At 40.4% G+C, this 19,481-nt stretch overlaps 1 protein-coding gene across 1 annotated transcript in view; it reads right to left on the reverse strand.

The window, feature by feature from the left end:
* The window catches only part of LOC126101044 (T-complex protein 1 subunit zeta), a 63,611-nt gene extending 44,904 nt beyond the window's left edge, over window positions 1-18,707 (reverse strand). The window contains exons 1-3 of the mRNA XM_049911708.1: window positions 18,497-18,707; window positions 629-692; window positions 400-534 (exon numbers count right to left, since the gene is read on the reverse strand). Of these exons, the coding sequence (XP_049767665.1) occupies window positions 400-534; window positions 629-692; window positions 18,497-18,633 (336 nt within the window). The 5' untranslated portion in view covers window positions 18,634-18,707. The remainder of the gene's footprint in view (window positions 1-399; window positions 535-628; window positions 693-18,496) is intronic.
* Window positions 18,708-19,481: the final 774 nt, after the last annotated feature.

A 19,481-nucleotide genomic window follows, 5' to 3' on the forward strand; every position in this document is an offset into this window, starting at 1 on the left:
CTTCAGGAGTGCACAAGGAGGAAGAAGAAAAAGAAGAACCTTAAACGCCAAAGCGGAGGAAGGATAGGAAAAGGGGGAATGAAGAAAGGAAACAGGAATGAAAAGCAGTGGAAAGACTGATCTTATAGCAGCTCCTGAAAATGCAGAACACATTTCCAAAAACATCCCAGACTTGTTCCCAAGGGAGGGGAAAGGAATAGCAACAGGATGGACAGGCAGCATGGAAGGGAAACAAGGCTGCAATGGTTGGGGCCCCGTGGGAGCCAAACACGAACCCACCGAAGAGTGGTGAGCCCCCTGGGGAGATTTTGTGCATGCTCTATCAATTAGGTGTCAAGAGATAGGGAAATTATTTCAGTCTTCAATAGTTACTACTATTAAAATGATACCATCACATACCTCAGCTATGTATAAATCTGCCTGTTTCAGAAGTTCTCCAATCATGAGTACTGTTGATGTAGTGCCATCGCCAGTCATATCATCTTGTGCTGTTGATGCACGTGCAATAAGTGTCGCTGTAGGATGCTGTATTTGCTATAACATGGGATATCTCAATTTTTTATCACATTTTATTTGCAACAGCTTGATATTTTATAGACAAAGAACAGGAAGTAACTGCTCAACTTACCATGTCATGCAAAAGAACATTTCCATCTTTCGTAATCTTAATATCTCCAGCACCCGAGACCAACCTGAAACATTGGATGATTTAAATTACAGTGTTCTTGGCTCCATAACTATTTTAGAGATGCTCTTCATCGAAAGAAGACATTACTTTTATACCCTATACTATTTTTTCTATTTTTAACGTAAAAAATCTATAGGAAATTACATTGCATTTAACTGCTACTTTCATTTTCAGGACTTCTGATGTTTCTTGTCTTTAACTATTCATGTTTTTTCTTTCCTGGGCGCTATCGATCAGAAATTTTTTGACTTAGGCTCCTTCTGTTAAGGAAACATCTCCACACATTAATGGACTCTGATGATGGAGTGGGGGAAGGAATATTGGATGATGAAATAACCACAGACAAGCAACTACCACAAACACTACAGACAAAATTGAGTAAACTGAGAACAAAACAAAAAAATGCGCAAACATGCTAGCTTCTGCGAATGATAGAGTAGGGATTCCTACTAAAAACTGTTTTTGTACAGAGAAAAACATGGGAGTTTTATTATTACTGTGGTAATTTGATTCAGGAGTTAAATGTGAGCAATCACAAACATTTTTAGCTAATCAACCAAGAGAAACTTTGAACTCAATCATCTTCAGCCTACAGCTGTTTGCAATACTCTGCACTTAAAGTGTTGGGGGCTCTTGCACTATATGCTGATGTTGGCAAGTCAGTGACGCTGGTCATAGCCAGTTGAGTACTGATATATGCTAGCCAGTGAGGATCACTAAATCTAATGATTTCTTTTGGCAGAAGATACGAATTTACTGTATTTTTTCAATATGGAGGGTGCCTGAATAACTTTTATTAATCTTGTTATTATGAATTTTATGGTTGCTTGCCGATTTTTGTATTTATTTGGTGACTAGAGAAAACGAAGTCCAGACAGACTGATCTGTAGTGAAGTCTGAAGCCTAGGTTAGGTTGGAATATGATAATTTTCTTATGAAATGCCAAAACCAATGAATCTCAACATGAAAATACAACTGCTAAATGAGTGTGATGTTTATTGTAGGCCAAGATATAAATTACATTCGTCACTGCAATAACCCACTTTTACATCATTTCTGGATTTGCCAAAATTTCTGATAATTCAGTTAAATTCTAACTGAATAGAACAAAATACCAGATAATTTTATTTACAAATCATAGGAAATTATGAATGAAAATTTCATTGAATCTCTGACTTAAGATTTGTTGTGCTGAGTTCCCAAGAGTCATCGTGCAAAACCGTAACAACAGAAAGGCCACCAATAACGTAACTACACTTCTACCGTAGTATTGGGGTGAGAGGGGTGGAGGAGGGGTGGGAGGTGGGAGAGGGGAGGAGGGATCGATCATACAGAGGTCCACAATTCAAATCAACTGCCAAACCACAGATGAAAAATGTTCCATTAACCATAATCTAGATCACTGAAATGCTGTACTTATTTTATAATCTAGTCATGGAACAGTACCAAAATCACAGCTGCAGCCTTAATCTTATAAACTGGATGGCCCTCTGCCTTGTTAGGTAATTGAGCAGAAAGATTTAAGCTTTCCTCAAATTCCAAACTTGCACATCTTACTGCTTCTTTATTCATGGAGGCCAAAATTTGGTAGAATGTTAAGTATATTTTCCCCTAAACCATTACACCACAGAAAAATCTGATATGGATTCTGGAAATTTAATCAAGGGCCTTTAGAACCGCAGACAGCTATGTCATCACTGAAATAATGAGCACCTTTGAGGTAATAACATGTTGCAGGTCAACATTTGCACAGTTTGACAGATTCAAAATAGCTATTTGATGGTGGGCTTCTGTATGGCACAGACCACATGTTGTGTTCAATACAGAACTTATTTTGATGCAGTTCCTCTACGCTAGTCTATCCTGCACATTCCTCCTCATCTCTGCATAGCTACTGGAACCTGTGAGATACATGTGGTGATGGTTACTGTGTTTAAGCCTTGGTCTCAATCTCACTCTAGAATTTTTACCAACACACTTCCCTCCAATAACAAATTCACTAATCCCTGATGCAACAGTATGTTCCATCAACTGAGCCCTTTGCCGTAAGTCTCCTCCCCCCCTAATTTGAGTCAGTACTTCATTAGACATTAAATATTCTCATATAATTTTCAGCATTCTTTCGTAGCACCACACTTAAAAAAACTTCTAATATTATTTGTACTGTTCACCACACATATTTCACTTCCTTAAAAGGCTTTATTCCAGACAAATACTTTAAGAAAATGATTCCTGACACTGAAATTTGTGTTTCATGTTAAAATCTCTCTCTTTTTAAGAAACACTTTTCTTGCTATTGCCAGTCCACATTTTATAACCTCTCTAGTCATGCTGTTTTTAGTTATTTTGTTGCCCAAATAGCAACTCATTTACTATCAATAGTGTCTTATTTCACTGTTTGATGTAATATGACTCGCTGCACCTTGTTTACTTTTGTTGATGTTCATCTCATAACCTCTTTTCCAGACAATCCACTCCATTCAATTACTCTTCCTGGTTCTTTACTGTGACTGAATTACGGTCATCAGCAAACATCAAGATTTTAATTCTTCTCCCTCAATGTTAACTCTCTTTCCAAATTTCTCGTCGTTTCCTTCATTGCTTGCTCAATGTATATACTGAATACCATCAGGAATAGGCTGTAAACTTGTCTGATACCCTTTTCAACCACTGACTCCTCGAAATGATTCTTGAAACAGCAATCCATGTTATGTATGAGTTATAGATAACCTTTCACTTCCTGTATTTCAACCCTGTTACCTCCAGAATTACAAAGGATTTATTTATTAAGGCAAGTCATGTGATCAGAAGTGGTTCACATTTCCCACGCTTCCCCAGAATGCTGAGATCTTCCCTGAGGACGACTACTGCCAGTCTTTCCATTCCAAAGATTCACATAACCAATAACTTCCAGATATAGTCTGCAAAGGACAATGAAGCATATGGGATTAGATTGGTTGGTTTGGCGTACAAAGGGACCAAAACTACAGAGTCATCAGCCCCTCTTCCTGACACAAACAAGGCTCAAGATAAAACAATGCCAAAAGTATGTTTTGGAAAGTAAAAGGGGGAAAAGGAATGGGGAACCACACCTAAAAAGAAAACAAATGGGACAAACAAAAAATGTAGAAAACATACAAGACAAGGAAAAGTAGAAGAAGGTATTAAAACCATTGAGCAGATGGTCTGGGCTGGCTGATCACAAGCATAAAAGAGAATGAGACAGCCACTCTGCAACACATTAAAATGTCCACTCCAAAAAGCCGAGGCCAGATGAACACATGTAGGGAAAAGACGAACACAAAGCCAAACAAATGCAAAGAAAGGGGTGACAGGGTTAAAATGGAGGGAGGGTGGAGGCCTCGGAAAGAAGGCCAAATGCCCACCTTTAGATGGTACGATAATTAGATGGTACGATAAAAACCTCCTCAAGTAAAACTAAATCTGCTGTTGAGGCATTATTGCCTAACACCGAGGGTAAGGTGCTGGGAAGGTTAAAAGTCTGCTGCAGAGCAGCTAAAATTGGGCAGTCCAGCAAGATGTGGATGACAGCCAGAAGGGAGCCACAGCAACACCGAGGTGGATCCTCGCGATGGAGGAGGTAACCATGTGTTAGTCACATATGGCCAATGAGGAGCCGGCAAAGAACAACAGATTCCCTGCGAGTGGCTCGCATGGGTGACCGCCACATATTCGTCATCTCCTTGATAGCACAGAGTTTATTTGGTGTACTCAGATGGCGTCATTCTGTAACGCAGATCGCGAAAACTTTGTGGCGGAAGATAGCTTGCAAATCAGTCTCCAGGAGGCCCATCTCCAGAGATGGTTTACTGGTGACATGTTTGGCCAGGCAGTCAGCAAGTTCATTGCCCGGTATCCCGACATGTCCTGGGGGTCCAAATAAAGATACCGAGTGTCCACTGGTGCAGAGGGCATAAAGAGACCCCTGGATTAACAGTACCAAAGGATGCCTAGGGAAGCACTGGTCGACAGCTCGTAGGCTGCTTAAGGAGTCACAACAAATGACGAAGGACTCACCAGAGCAGGAGCAGATATGATCCAGAGTGCGATAGATGGCAACCAACTATGCAGTGAAAATTCTGCAGCCATCCAGCAAGGAGTGTTGTTCAGCATGGCCAATGTGAGTGTAAGCAAAACCAACAAGACTGTCGACCAGTGATCCATCTGTGTAGATTATTTCTTAGCCCTGAAACTCGCCAAGAAAAGAGAAAATTCCAGCAGAGGGTGGGACTGAGGCTTTGGGGCGTTCCAATAGGTCCAGCCAAAGCTGTGGCCGAGGTATGGGCAGTGGAGGTGTACGGAAGTGGGCCTGCAGGAAGCGTAGAGTTCATGAAGAAGTGACCAGACACAGACGGCAAAGGGATTCCCAGTTCTGGGCCACCATTACGGGAGATGGAGCACCGTGTTACAGAAGAGAAGATGGTAATTTGGATGGCGAGGAGAACTATGTATGTGGGCGGTATATTTGCGAGGAATAGTTGCTGCCGGAGCAGCAATGGAGGAACACCAGCTTCCAAAAGGAGGCTGTTCACAGGGCTTGATCGGAAGGTGGCTCTCGTCACAAGGAAAACTTCACAGTGGTGGACAGGGTCTAGTATACCCAGTGGAGAGGGGGCTGCTGAACCACACATCACACTTTCGTAATCAACATGGGACTGTACAAGCGCTTGATGCCACTGCAGCAGTGTACAACCATCAGCACCCCAGTCGGTGTAGCTCAGGCATCAAATAAGATTAAGGTACCACCACCATTAACAGACGTCGAAGACCAGTCCCAGAAAGCAGTAAGTCTCCACTATATCTAGCAGTTGGTCATCGAGGTGAAGTTCTCGATGGGGGGTGGACGGTACGACGATGACAGAAGTGCATCACGCAAGTTTTGTCAGCCGAAAACAAGGCCGTGAGTGAGGGCCCACGGCTGCAGTGGTGTTCAGTCGCAACAGTACAAGAGGAGCAAAACGAAATACAAAAATAGTCAGCGCATAGGAGGGGAGAGATTGACAATCCTACTGCTAATGCGAGAACATTGACGGCAAAAAAAGAGTGGGTCACTCAGACAGAGCCCAGTAGGACCCCATTCTCTTGTACATGGAGTGGACTAAGGGAAGCACCGACACGAACTCTGAAAGTGCAGCGTGACAAAAAGTCCTGTATAAAAATCTGGAGTGGGCCCTGGAGACCCCACTCATGCAGAGTAGCAACGATGTGGTGTCGCCAAGTGGTATCGTATGCCTTCGTGAGATCGAAAAAAGTGGTAATAAGATGTTGCCTGGAAAAGGCTGATCGAATGGCAGACTCCAGGTACACACCAAGTTGTTGATGTGGAGCGTAATTGGCGAAAACTGCCCTGGGACGGAGCCAGAAGGTCCCCAAACTCAAGGAGCCAACACAACCGCCAGCTCACCACATGTTCAAGCAGATAGCACAGAATGTTGGTGAAGCTGATGGGATGATAGCTGTCAACACTCAGTGGATTCTTCCCGGGCTTTAGCACTGGAATGACGACACTTTCTTGCCCTTGTGATGGGAATCTGCCATAGCTTCAAATGCGGTTGAAGACAGCAAGGAAGTGGCGTTGGGAATCCGCTGACAGATGTATCAGCATTTGCGAATGGATGCAACCTGGGCCAGTGGATGTGTCAGCACAGTCGTCAAGGGCACTGACAAATTCCCAATCACTGAAGGGAACATTATAAGGGTCAGGGTGGCGTGGAGCATAAGAGACATTGTCGCTCTGTCCTCTATTTGAAGAGATGAAAGATAAGCTTGCTCCATACCTGGGAGGGGGAGGTTCATGTTCCAACAGTGGAGATATACTGTTCCCAACAGATCACTTCATCGATGGTGGCATGCAATGGATACTCAATGTTGGTACGGATGTGAAAGTGTTCCAGTCAGCCTTAGGAAGAACTCACCTGGGCAAGTGTCGATATGAGGGACCCTGCAGTACGGACAGGAGGAGTGGAAAGTGGAGGGACCCTGCAGTAGGGACAGGAAGAGTGGAAAGTGGTCACTACCACACAAGTTGTCGTGCTCTCCAGTGGATACATGGGAGAAGGCCAGGACTGCAAACCAAGAGATCAATGGCCGAATATGTGCCATGTGCCACATTGAAATGTGTGAGGGCACCTGTATTTAGGAGGCAAAGGTCGAGGTGAGGTAGTAGGTCCTCAACATCTGTGCAATGGCCATTAACCTTGGCTCCACCCCACAAAGGGTTATGGGCTTTAAAATCACCCAAAGGAGAAAAGTTGGGGGAAGTTACAAAATGAGTGCAGCCACAACATGGGGTGGTGCTTCACCACCTGGAGGGAGGTAGATGTTACATACGGTGATCTCCTGTGTTGTCCTCACCCTGACAGTCACCACTTTTAAAGGTGTTTGAAGGGACACAGGTTCACTACAGAAAGAGGTAAGGACGAAAATACATACTCCACTTGACAGTCTGTCACAGGCAGGATGGTTTTTGTAGTACCTCTGGTAGTCACAAACGGCAGTTGTGCACATTGCGAGAAACCAGGTCTCTTGAAGGACAATGCAAAAAGCAGGTGTACTGCTTAAGAACTGACGTAACTCAGCAGGTGGGAGAAAAAATTGCCGCAGTTCCACTGGAGAAGGACGCTTTCTGTCATCTGGGATGGCATGGAGTGATCAAGGAGGCTAATTAGTCCTCATCATCACCTGTTGCCACTGGTTGATTGTCGGCATCTAGTACCATTGCATCCGAGGCGTCGGTGAGATCTAGGTCCTCAGGGGCCACCAGAATCTCCACCTCCTCCTCAGACGCAGAGCCGTGAGGGAGTGCTGGTGTCAGGGGCACTGGAGGCTCTCGTTTCTTAGTGGACTTTTTCTTTGAAGTTTTACCCTCTTGCCGCTCCTTAGGGGTTTGCTGGTAGGGCTTCTCAGAAGTAGCTTCATGGACAGACGAATACCTTGAAGCCCTTACACCAGCAGCCAGTGACTCTTTCAACCACAGGCTGGTGTTCACTGGATCACTGGCAGGGGACCGTGGAAGGTAAAGAGTGCCAAGGGACCCCACCCCCATAAGAGGAGCCGGTTGCTTCTCCGGCTGCAGCAGGGGAGGGGGGACCGAAGTCCCTGGCCTTTTAGGGGGGGGGAGGAAGATTTTCCCAAAGTAGAGGCTTTGGGAGCAACAGAAGACCTGCCCCCAGTCAACTGGACAGGAGAGGAAGGTGGGTGGCCCTGAGGGCCCACTGGAGCAACATTAGATGATGAGCATAATGGCATCATCGATGGCGACGCCGTCGCAGCGGCAGCGTGAAGATAGCATGGGAACAGGGTTTAGTCTTTCATATCTGAGTTTAGCCTCATGGTAAGTACCGGGCAGTCTGGCAAGCAGGGAGAGTGATGCTGTCCACAGTTCACACAGGTGGGAGGAGGCACACATGGAGTATTTGAATGCAGTGAACATCTGCAGTCTCTACATGTGGTGCTGGAAGGGCACCAGGAGGAACTGTGCCCAAATTTCCAGCACTTAAAGCATCGCATAGGGGAAGGGGTCACAGGATTTGACATCACATTGATACACCATCACCTTGATCTTTTCAGGTAATGAATCACCCTCAAAGGCCAAGACGAAGGCACCAGTGACAACCCTATTGTCTTTGGGTCCCCTGTAAACACACCGGATGAAATGAACACCACCACCATTCTAAATTGGCACATAGCTCATCATCGGATTGTAACAGGAGGTCACGAAGAAAAATAATTCCCTAGACCATATTGAAGCTTTTGTGGGGAGTAACCAAAACAGGAATTCACCCACCTAGTCACAGACGAGTAATACCCACGACAGGGTTGGGGATGCTGTCTGAAACAAAACTGACCCATTGCGCATTTTGGACAGCGCTGTACCTTCCTCAAATTTATCCTCCAGGTGATCAACAAAAAACAGAGGCTTCGTTTCCAGAAATGAGTACCCATCAGTTCTGCTGCAAACCGAGTAATTTGGCGAATATGGATCCTGTCGCTCTGAAGCCCAATGGTCCTCCAAAAGTGTTGCTAGGGAGGAAAACGATTTAGGGTCATACCTGTCAGCATTTAAATCAACCTTTCCTTTCCTTAGAGACTGCTGGGGCCATTCGGTCACCACCAAAAGATGATTTAGTCCGCTTCATTGCAGGTCATCCGCCCTGATGCCACCCACTTCGATCAAAGGCTCTCCCCAAGGGCACTACTAGCCCCAGCAGAGGCCTCCTGGCATGATGGCCATTCCTGGGAGTCCAGATGCCCCACAAAGACGGGCATCTACTGCTTGGCATATGTGGGGAGTTTACAGCTCAGGTATCAGCAGTGCAATCCCTATGTTGTCCGGGGTCTACCACCAAATGGGTACATGACGACCCCACCACAACGAACTGGCTACCGTGCTGGGTATTGAGCGCAGACAAAACCAATATTGTCATGGAGGTGAAAGAGGACAGGAGACAACGGAAGAAGATGACATACCCCAGAAAGTGTCCTCGCCCAAATAGTTGAATTGCAGGTGGTGATGCAAAGCCATGATGACAAGAGGTTCAAGGAGACTGAATCCGAGGACACTATGGGCAACTCGTGCACCAGGTAAGACATCCTTCCCCATATGGCCTGCACTTCTGTAAAATTTGGAAAGTGGCAGGTCAAACCATAAAATGGTATCTGAACTTACAGGGCTGAAGAGTGAGAGACTCCTTTTAGTCGCCTCTTACGACAGGCAGGAATACCTCGGACCTATTCTAACATGCCGACCCGCAGGGGCCATGGGTTTAGATTCAAAGTGTGCAGGGGATGAAAGACTAAGCCTTATAAAACAGCACCATAGAAAAATAAATATTTCACTATGAAATATAGAAAAAACAACAATAGTGCCATTCATTCCAAGTGGTTAATTTTGCAAAAAGTTTCTGCATGACCGTCATGTATTTCGCTGAACTTCTATGTGAGCATGAGCACATGCTCCCAATGAACATTGGTCAGTTTTATTTAACACCAATATAATATTCTAGACATACAGTCATTAGTTTGACCCCATAGTGCAAATGTAAAAAGTGCACCCGTAAATTTTTATGAACAGACATAAGAGTATCTCCGGTAATTTTTTTTTAAAGCAATTTTTGTGAGTTCAGTTAAATGAAAGATGATTTACTGAGCAATTTTCATATGGATAATTTGAAGCGAAGTTAGGCGAAAAAATAGACACTTGGGAAAAAAAGTGAAGTTTAGCTTTCATATCTCTGGAAGTAACTGTAGGAAACTTTGCTCATAATAAGTTACCAATACAAGGTTTAGAATATAAAATTTCACTTTCCAACTGCTTCCCAATAGTTAACAAATTGATGGCAAAGTTTTCACTTTCTGTAATAACACCAAAAAAGCCTATGTTCAGCTCACTTTTACAGAAAAAATCTGCACATTTTCTTAAAGCATTTATATTAGAAAATCCACCTGAAAAACTAGATTTGGTTTCACAATGTGAACATATAAAGCTCTAAAAAGCAACAATGTGGAAGTGCATTTAACCAAGCAAAACATTTTGCAGATGAACATGTGGATGGGGTTTCCGACATTTAAGGTACTGAATGTTTAAAGTACTCATTTGCATGGTCAAATTTCATTTTTAGAAATGTTTAAACATGCTTTGTTTTACTCATACATTTTCACAATATTGCAACTTTACTCACAGTACATACAAAATAGTTTCACTTATTATCGGCAGCACAGTTATATACAGACCATTTCATCAAATCATCATAAAAATACCTACATTCATGCAGAATATAATCAATTGAATGTTATACGTCTTGCATTTTGTTTCTGTTAGTAGTCACTAGTTCACTGAAAGGCTTTTCAAAATTAAAAACCACAGACATTTCCAGAAACTGAAGATTCCTGGTACTTTCATTGCGTCCTAACTCAATACTAGTCCCATTTTACATCTCACAACACTGTTGAACTACAAAAAGTGAAATGTAACATGTCCTGCATAAGGTGTTCGACAGATGGCATGCGAACATAATCACCATTGAAAGGGAGTTATTCCAGTGCTAAAAAAGCCTTTAAAAATTGACACCACTGTTACAAAGTCACAAAAATCATTTACAACATTTCTCATATATATAGAATCTGGTATCACACTTCACTCATTTTGCCAAAATTTGGTAAAGGACCTTTAAAAATGAATGTATCAATTGTTTAGTACTCTGGAAAAGTTGATGTCTAAATTCCTGATGACTAGGAAGTGAGATAATCAGAACAATTCAAAAAACTTTAAGAAATGGGGGTGTCTTTCCTCATGACTCATCGTTAGAAATATCAGCCTTTTTTTTGGGTAACTGTAGAATTAAAGTGGTATTAAATTTCTTCAAAGTTTAACTGTGCATTACCAAAGAACTGGACATCATGGGAGTAAAATTGTTGCATAACAGCTGCAACACACATTGTAATACCCATAGCAGTCTACCTGACATTTTATGCTAAAAGAGTAGGGTAATCAGAGAGTAATGAAACAAGCCATTTGCAGGGATCAAAAGATGAAAAAACACATTTCAAATAGATCTTTTTGTCTACTTCCTTTTCATGATCATCTGTCTGCTCTTACTCAACAGTATACTGTTTCAAAACAAGATTGATGATCTGATCATCATCTAGTTCTTTATTGGTAACAGCACCATCATCATCTGTTAGCCATTACTCTATATCAGCATGCTGGATACCATTCTGAAAAGTTTGCAAATCAGTAACTAAAACTACAGTGCCTGACACTTTCGAGTCTGGATGTTGTTGCTCTTAGGTTGGGCTAGGGCAAACTTCCACGCCCTTTGTAGAGTGGTTTTGTTTAAGTTCTCAAGCAACTGTGTAAATTACATCTTTTATGTGAAGGTTCTTCATTGCTTCAAAAAGACCACAACTCTACTGTTTTCTCTGACAAACCACTGATCTATTTCCCTTTGTATCATCATTTTAACAACTTTGTAACACCTTGGTCCATTAGCTGGATTACAGTCACTTTGGGCAGAAAGTCAGATTTTATGTCACTGTGTAGAATTTCTGAATCGGAAGGTAGTGTCTAGTAACAAAATTGCACAGGGTGGTAGGTTTTTTGATTTCAAGTATTTAACTGCTGCAATAAATGCATCAAAAAATCGCACTTTAAACAAATTACCATTCACCCCAAAAACTTTGAGCTTTGGAATAAACAGGAAGTGCTGACGTGTTTGTTTTTCAAGGCTCTTGGTTTCTTAGATTTGTAGATTACAAACTACGGTAGCTTATTGTCCCCACTTGCATTGTTGCATCTTGCAATTGTCAGCTTTTCCTTTGCTAGTTTTGTGCATTTGACTGCTTCATTCTTTGGGTAGGGGTTTTGGGGGACCAATTTATAATTCAGCCCAGTCTTGTCAATGTTGTACAAGGGTCATTCCATGCCAAACTGAGCCTGAGGCTTATTTTTTGAAAAAATTGCCAAAGTTAACAAAGTTATAGTTTTTCGAATCTACAAAAGTTGAATTTTACTGTCCTGAAAAAATTACATAATTAGCTGAGGAAATATAGTTAAACAGAGTTGGCGATTCTACAGATGAGGATGGAAAACAAAAGGTTTGCTTTTAGTGTTGGCAGCTGTTTAAATTTGGGTTGCAGCGATTGTTGTTTTAATTGTTAAATTTCAAGAGCAGAATCTTATCTTTCTGACAAACTTCAGTTTTTAAAGAAAGGTAAGTTATTAAGTATGCAGGTAATTCACAAAAGTTACTATGTATTTAGTGTCCCACCCATGACAAAAAACATGAAAAGTTTACCTTCTAACTCAGCAATTACAGTAATTCTACATATTTTAGGTTAGAAGTACCAAAAACAAATAAAACCATCCAATGAACCATAAGGCACCTTCTAAGTTGTAAATGATCATTTATAAATGTTAAAAGAAATTGTGTCCCACCCGTGACAGTTTATTGGATGTTACTCAAATCTAAACCATTTAACACTTCTTGTTATTGTTAAGTTAAATTGGTTGATATAACAAATGCTTTGATGGTTTACACTAAATAAAAACTTACTGTTTATTCAGAAAATGGGGAAAACAACATCAGCAGAGCTTATGAGAAAACTTCGAGAAAAACTGAAGAAAGATACCAGCAAGTACAATGTCCATAAAGAAAAAGAAAGAGAGCGGGATAAAAGAAGGAGGGAAAATATGAAGAAGAAGGTATCCTCCAGTGAAAAATCTTTATTGGAATATCGAAAGAAGGAAGCTGAAATAAAAAGGAAGTACAGACTTAAAACTAAAATCCATATTAATTGAAGATCAGTCTGAGACCTGTATTTCCCAGTTAGGATCATATAAATGTCCTCAGTCCCTTGGCAAAGCTGTTTCTCGGGTAAAGAAGGTGCTTCCTTCAAGCCCCTCAAAAAAATCAGCAGTAATAAAAAAGCTTGTAAGTAAAAGCTTACCTAAAAAGGTAGTAAAGCAGATTTTCCCAGTAGTGAAGAAAACATCTCGTACTCTTACAGGTGATAATCTGCTCAAAATACAAATTTTTTTTCACAAATGATGAAATCAGCAGGCAGACACCTGGTATAAAGGACGTAAAGTCTATTGTAGACCATGAAACTGGGAAAAGAGTTAGCTTGCAGAAACGTCACATGAATATGACAGTTAAGGAAGCATTTTTTCTTTTTAAGCAAGACAATCCAGATATTGCTATCAAGATTTTAAAATTCTACGAGTTGCGGCCTAAAAATGTTGTTCTAACATCTCAAATGCCTCACAATGTATGTGTGTGCAGATATCATGCTAACTTCAACTTCATCATTGAAGCCATCCACAAAGAAATAGCTAGTTCCCCTGCTACTCACACTCACCTTATGAATCTTGTTTGCTGTGATGTAGAAAGTGAAATATGCATGACAAGTCAATGCAAGAAATGCATCATGAATTTACACACATCAATAGATGGAAAGTTTGATTTGTGTGACATAATATCTTGGAGAAAATGGACCGAACATGAGTGTCACCCTAAACAGACTACTACCAGTGGAACACTCTGTGAAGCTCTCTCTGAACTTCAGTCTCAACTAAAAACATTCAAGGAGCACTTCTCTGTCAAAAGGATGCAATCTGGAGCTTTCAAGACTGTGAAAGCATCAGTTAGTGATGATGAAGTGATACTGCAAATAGATTTTGCAGAAAACTATGTAGCACTGGCACAAGATGAGATACAAAGTGCCCACTGGAGTCATACACAGATTACAGTGGTAACTATTTGTGTTTGGATGAAAACAGGGCTACACTCATTTGCAATTGTGAGCGATGAACTGTGCCACGACAAGTACTCAGTTTATGCATGCTTGAAGAGTATGGTTCAAATGGCTCTGAGCACTATGCGACTTAACATCTGTGGTCATCAGTCCCCTAGAACTTAGAACTACTTAAACCTAACTAACCTAAGGACATCACACACATCCATGCCCGAGGCAGGATTCGAACCTGCGACCGTAGCGGTCACACGCTTCCAGACTGTAGCGCCTAGAACTGCACGGCCACACCGGCCGGTGCTTGAAGAGTATAATAAGTAAGCTGAAACAAGAGCTTCCCAATTTGACTTCGATACGAATTTTTTCTGATGGTTGCGCAGGTAAATTTAAGAACAAATTCACCATTTCTAACCTCTGCTACATGATGCAAGACTTTGGAGTGTCTGGAGAATGGCTTTTCTTTGCAACATCACATGGGAAAGGTGCAATGGATGGCATTGGAGCTGTAACAAAAAGGGCTATTTGGAATAAAGTTAAGCAAAGAGAAGTCATCATCAGCAATGCACAGGGATTTTTAGACTGTGCCAAATAATCTGTTTCTGGAATAAACTTTCTTCTTCTGACAAAAGATCATATTGATGAAAACAGAGACCTTCTGGATAGCTGCTGGAAAGCTGTTAAAAAAATAAAAGATATCCGCAGCAAGCATTACTTCAACGGTTACAATATCTGTAACCTATTATGTGGTAGAACTTTCCTAAAATCAGATTTAGTGAAAGTGGAGATTTTCCCACTTTCACCCAACATATATTCACTAATCTACACAGATTCTGAGATGAGTGATAAGGAATCATATCCTGATGTCCTGTTGACACCCAATTCCCAAGAAGTTACAGGTTCAGAACCAGCTGTGGAACAAATCATGCTAGGAGCATTTATTTTAGTTGAGTTCCAAATCCACTACATACAGATATGCTGCAACTGCACAGAGAAGTGTAGAAGACAATGGGGAAATACAGATTATGTGTATGCGATCTGTTGGGGACTCAGCAAAGATATTTAAAGCTGACGAGCAGGATGTATCCTACATAGAGTTTAAAGAAGTTCTTGCTATTCTCCTGAATCCAAATGTCAAACATGTTAGGGACACTTTATATTATGAGTTTCCCGGCAATTTAGACATTTTCGAAAGTGGGTGAGAGGTCAAGTGTATTTTTTCAAAGTGGTACATTCTTCAAGTGAAATAATTAAGTACTCAGAACTGTAAACTAATACTATACAAAAATTTATATTATTTATAAGCAACAAAAATGTTCTACAAAGTTATTAAAACTTAAAGTGCCTTCTAAGTATATGTTACCTACTGATTCCTAGCTAACTTACATAATAAAATCCGTTAAAAAAAAAAAAAAAAAATACTTCACATGAGTCCCACCCGTGACAGTCTTTGATTGCAATTATTGTAAATAAGTTTTACTACTCTAATATTTATTGATATGTCATGTAGATAATTGTTTTATTAATGTGAATTCAATATTTTCAAAAGAAAATAAGTGCATAAATCACAGAATTCTTCTAAAATGTTAGTGGTTATTCAATGCTACGTCTATTTGCTGTCCCACCCGTGACAAAGTTTTAAAGATGAATAACAGCTCAATTTGTAAACTTCTGACATTCAGATTTAAAGCGAAGGTAAAACAATTATTTGTAAGACAACCAGTCAATTTTTACTTTATTTCTGTTTATGTTATATCAGCATCTGACTGTTGAAAAACGTAGTGCAACTCTCCCACCTGTGACAATGGAATCCCCCATAATCAATGAGCTACCAGTTAATTTTCTGAGAATACTTTTTCAGTTTTTTAAACAAACTCCTTAACTGCATCATCATTAGAGAAAGTTTTTCACCTGAAACTATAGCACCATAATGCTTTTCCAACTGATGAAGTGCAAACCACCACTTGCTTGGAATCCACGTTCTCCACACACCCCCAGGTTTTGTGCAACTGAATAGCTTTTTCTTTCATGATAGTGCCTGAAATATGGACTCCTCTTCTTTCCTGACAAAACCAAACCCACAGAGTATCATCCAAGAACCCAAGTAATGATTTTTCAATGTTTTTTTTTTTTTTTTTTTTTTTTTTTTTTTTACTGTAATGGTTGTCACTCCAACACCCATTTCAGAGGCTATTTTGAACTTCACTTTATCTTTTCTGATATGTAGACTTTTTAATCTTTCAGAATCCCTGAACTTCTTAATCACAACTTGGAAATTAAAAGTAATACAGTAACAAATTTACAAAGTACACAAATAAAGCAGCAGATTAAAGGATACAGAACAGTGAACAGTCCAGCAGTACATTAATCTGTCATGCATGAGCAACATGACTCAAATGGACACGTGCTGTGACACGAATAAAATCACTTGGTAACAATGGTATGCCATTCAGCTTGGAACGCACATGGATTGTTGGACACAGGGTTGGATGATTCAAAGAGTTGGTTAATTGAAGGTAAATAATGAAGGTTGTGCTTGAAAAGTGTTGCTATGATCCAGTGGCAAAAATACTGTTTGTTTATTTTAAAGCGAGACAACCAGCACCCCCCCCCCAAAAAAAAAAACACACCATAGTGGCCACGCCCAATTGCTGTGTAACAGCAACCACTGGTGGGTTTCTTTACCACATGTTGAGAAGTCTGATAAGGGCCTCTATCCCAAGCATCATGATATATTTCTGTAAGTGCCAGAAGACAAAAGCTAGAGCTGCTCTCTTAAGACCCTAAGCTTATGTTTCCTTCAAGCTACTTCAAATTTTTGAACAAGTTTCATTAATTTTCTATAGAATGTTATGCCAAAAAATATATTGCTGGCCAGATGATGTCACTGGCGGTGCTGGAATAACTGCCATAACGTGCTGTTCCAGAACAGAGAGCTTGTCACCCCTTGTTGGTCAAGAAAATGAATTTGCTGGGCCATGTGGGTGCATTAAGCTTATTAAAGCATCCTGCTCAGCAGAGGTCTCTACTGTGACTAATTTTGGCCAGTAAATATGACATTTGAAAACCCGCTGACATGGATCATTGTTTCAGCAACTTGCAAAACATCACTGTTTTCTCTAGTTCCTACTAAAGTACGTCCACATTAGAAAATCGTCCTTTCCGTAACACTATTTCATTCAATTTTTTCTTTGCTGATGAAACAAAATTTAATCCCATTAACACCCTCAGTGCAGAAGAGAAAGTTCGGAGCTCCATGCACGATAATCTACTGCATGCATTTGTCAAAAGAGTGGTTGACTGGAAATATCTGGGACTTCCACTGAGAAGGATGTTTTAGTAAGCTTTATGAATTCACAAGGCCCGGAAGTTTCATAGTATCGGGCATCAAGGACTGACGTGTGGGTTCCAGAACAGCACATTATTGCGTTTATTCCAGCACCCTCAGTGACATTGTCTAGCTGGCAGTGTAGTTTTCCTCATGACATTCTACAGAAAATTCATGAAAATGTATAAAAAAATTGAAGTGTCTGGAAGAAAGCTTAGGATCCTAAGAGATCTCCTCTAGCTTTGTCCTCTGACACTTAAATGTATCATGCTCGGGATCCTTTGTAAAGAAACCCTTAACAGGCTTGAAAAACTGTGATAAAGAAACCCACCAGTGGCTGGTGTCACATAACTATTGGGCATGGCCTACAGTACATTAATACAACTCTTCATAAACTAAGCGAACACAAAATATTGTGTATTTCAAATTGGAATTAAACTAGCATGTGAACAGCATTGTACACTAAAAATGTATACATAAAATTCTCTATGATGTTAATTTTTTTTTTTTTAAATAAATAAACAAAACAAAAGTCAAGGCTGAATGCTAACACCTTCCCCAAAACTGACACGATGTAACAATCGTGAAATGTAACAATCGTGAAAACTTTAAGGCAGTATATATAATTGTATTGCAGCTACTATGCAAAAATATAACATTCTGTTCTTTGGTAATGCTGTTAAATTTTGAAGTTTATAAACAGTCTGATCGGTAGTTACCATGGCAGAAAAACAGGCTGATATCTGTCACGATAAGACTTGACGAAAGACACCATTTTTTTAAAGTGTTTTTGGGTTATTGTGACTATCTCATTTCCTAGTCATCTGGGTTTTTTTGTAGCGCCTTCTCCAGAGTACTGTACGACTGCAGAACATTTTTACAGATTTAAGTACCAGCGGAATAATGGCGAATTTTAACTGCAGCTCCTCTTTGCCTTCTTTTGGTGCCTTATATGTTCCCATTGCAAAACCAAATTAGTTTTTTTGGGTGGTTTAGAATATAGTTAATTTAATATTTTGATACTGTTGAATAGCAGATCAACCAATGCTTCCGGAAAATAATTCTGTAGTAAATGTAACGATAAATTTCGTAGACTATAACTTGTACATATTAGCTATCCAAATTAATTACAAACACAACGTTACCTGAATGCCACTACATTTTTCAATGGCTTAACTAAGGCACATGGCCATCAACGAAACTTCACTTACATTTTCATTGTGCCTTTCGGTCCTAAATTAGTTTTCATGACATCCTGAATCCCCTTTGCCGCGGAAATATTTACAGCCAACGCTTGGGCTGCCCTGGCAAATTCAGCTTTTGGGTTTAATAAACTTATAGCAGCCATTTCAGAAATTAACCACAATCAAAACGCCTACAACACTCACGCCGCACTGAAATATCCAGAAACCTTCTTTTGTTTACATCGATGCTTTCGATATATTTGAATCGATAGTGATAAATAGAAGCCGACGACTTCCATTTTTAAATCGAAAGTGTCTGCTTCATTAAATTCCTTAAATTGACGTTAAAAGATAGGAATCATGGATACGTCGCAGCAACAATTATGTCAGGCCGATTACAAACGATCACTAAACCAAAACAATTTATAATGAGCTACACCAAATGCGTGCATGTTCACATCTAATTTGTGAATCTCCTAACTAATTAGGTTTGTTGTAAACTGTAAAGTAGAAAGTTCATTGCATTGTGACTGCAGAGTCCCTTCACAGGTATACTTACCATATTTTTCTGTCTCCAGCCTAGGACAAATGTGTATATTTTTTGGATCCAACCCATGACATATTTTTGAAATTACTTAACAGTCTCAACTGAACTTTAACACTTTGTAGGGATGTGAAATGGAATGATAACATAGACTCAGTCGTGGGTAAGTCAGGTGGTAGACTTTGGCTTATTGATTGAATACTGGGGAAATACAACTGCTCTACAAAGGAGACTTCATAGAAATCACTCGTGAGACTGTTTCTCATGTATTGCTCGAGTGTGTGGAACCCATACTAAATAGGACTAACAGGGGGGGGGGGGGGTATTAAACGTATATAGAGAAGAGCACAATGAATGGTCACAAGTTTTTTTGACCCGTGGGGAGCGTCACGGAGGTGTTGAAGGAACGGAACTGGCAGACTCTTGAAGATAGACCCAAACAAACCCGAGAAAGTTTACTAACAAAGC

Source organism: Schistocerca cancellata, chromosome 9 (genome assembly GCF_023864275.1).
Source record: "Schistocerca cancellata isolate TAMUIC-IGC-003103 chromosome 9, iqSchCanc2.1, whole genome shotgun sequence".
NCBI lineage: Eukaryota > Metazoa > Arthropoda > Insecta > Orthoptera > Acrididae > Schistocerca > Schistocerca cancellata.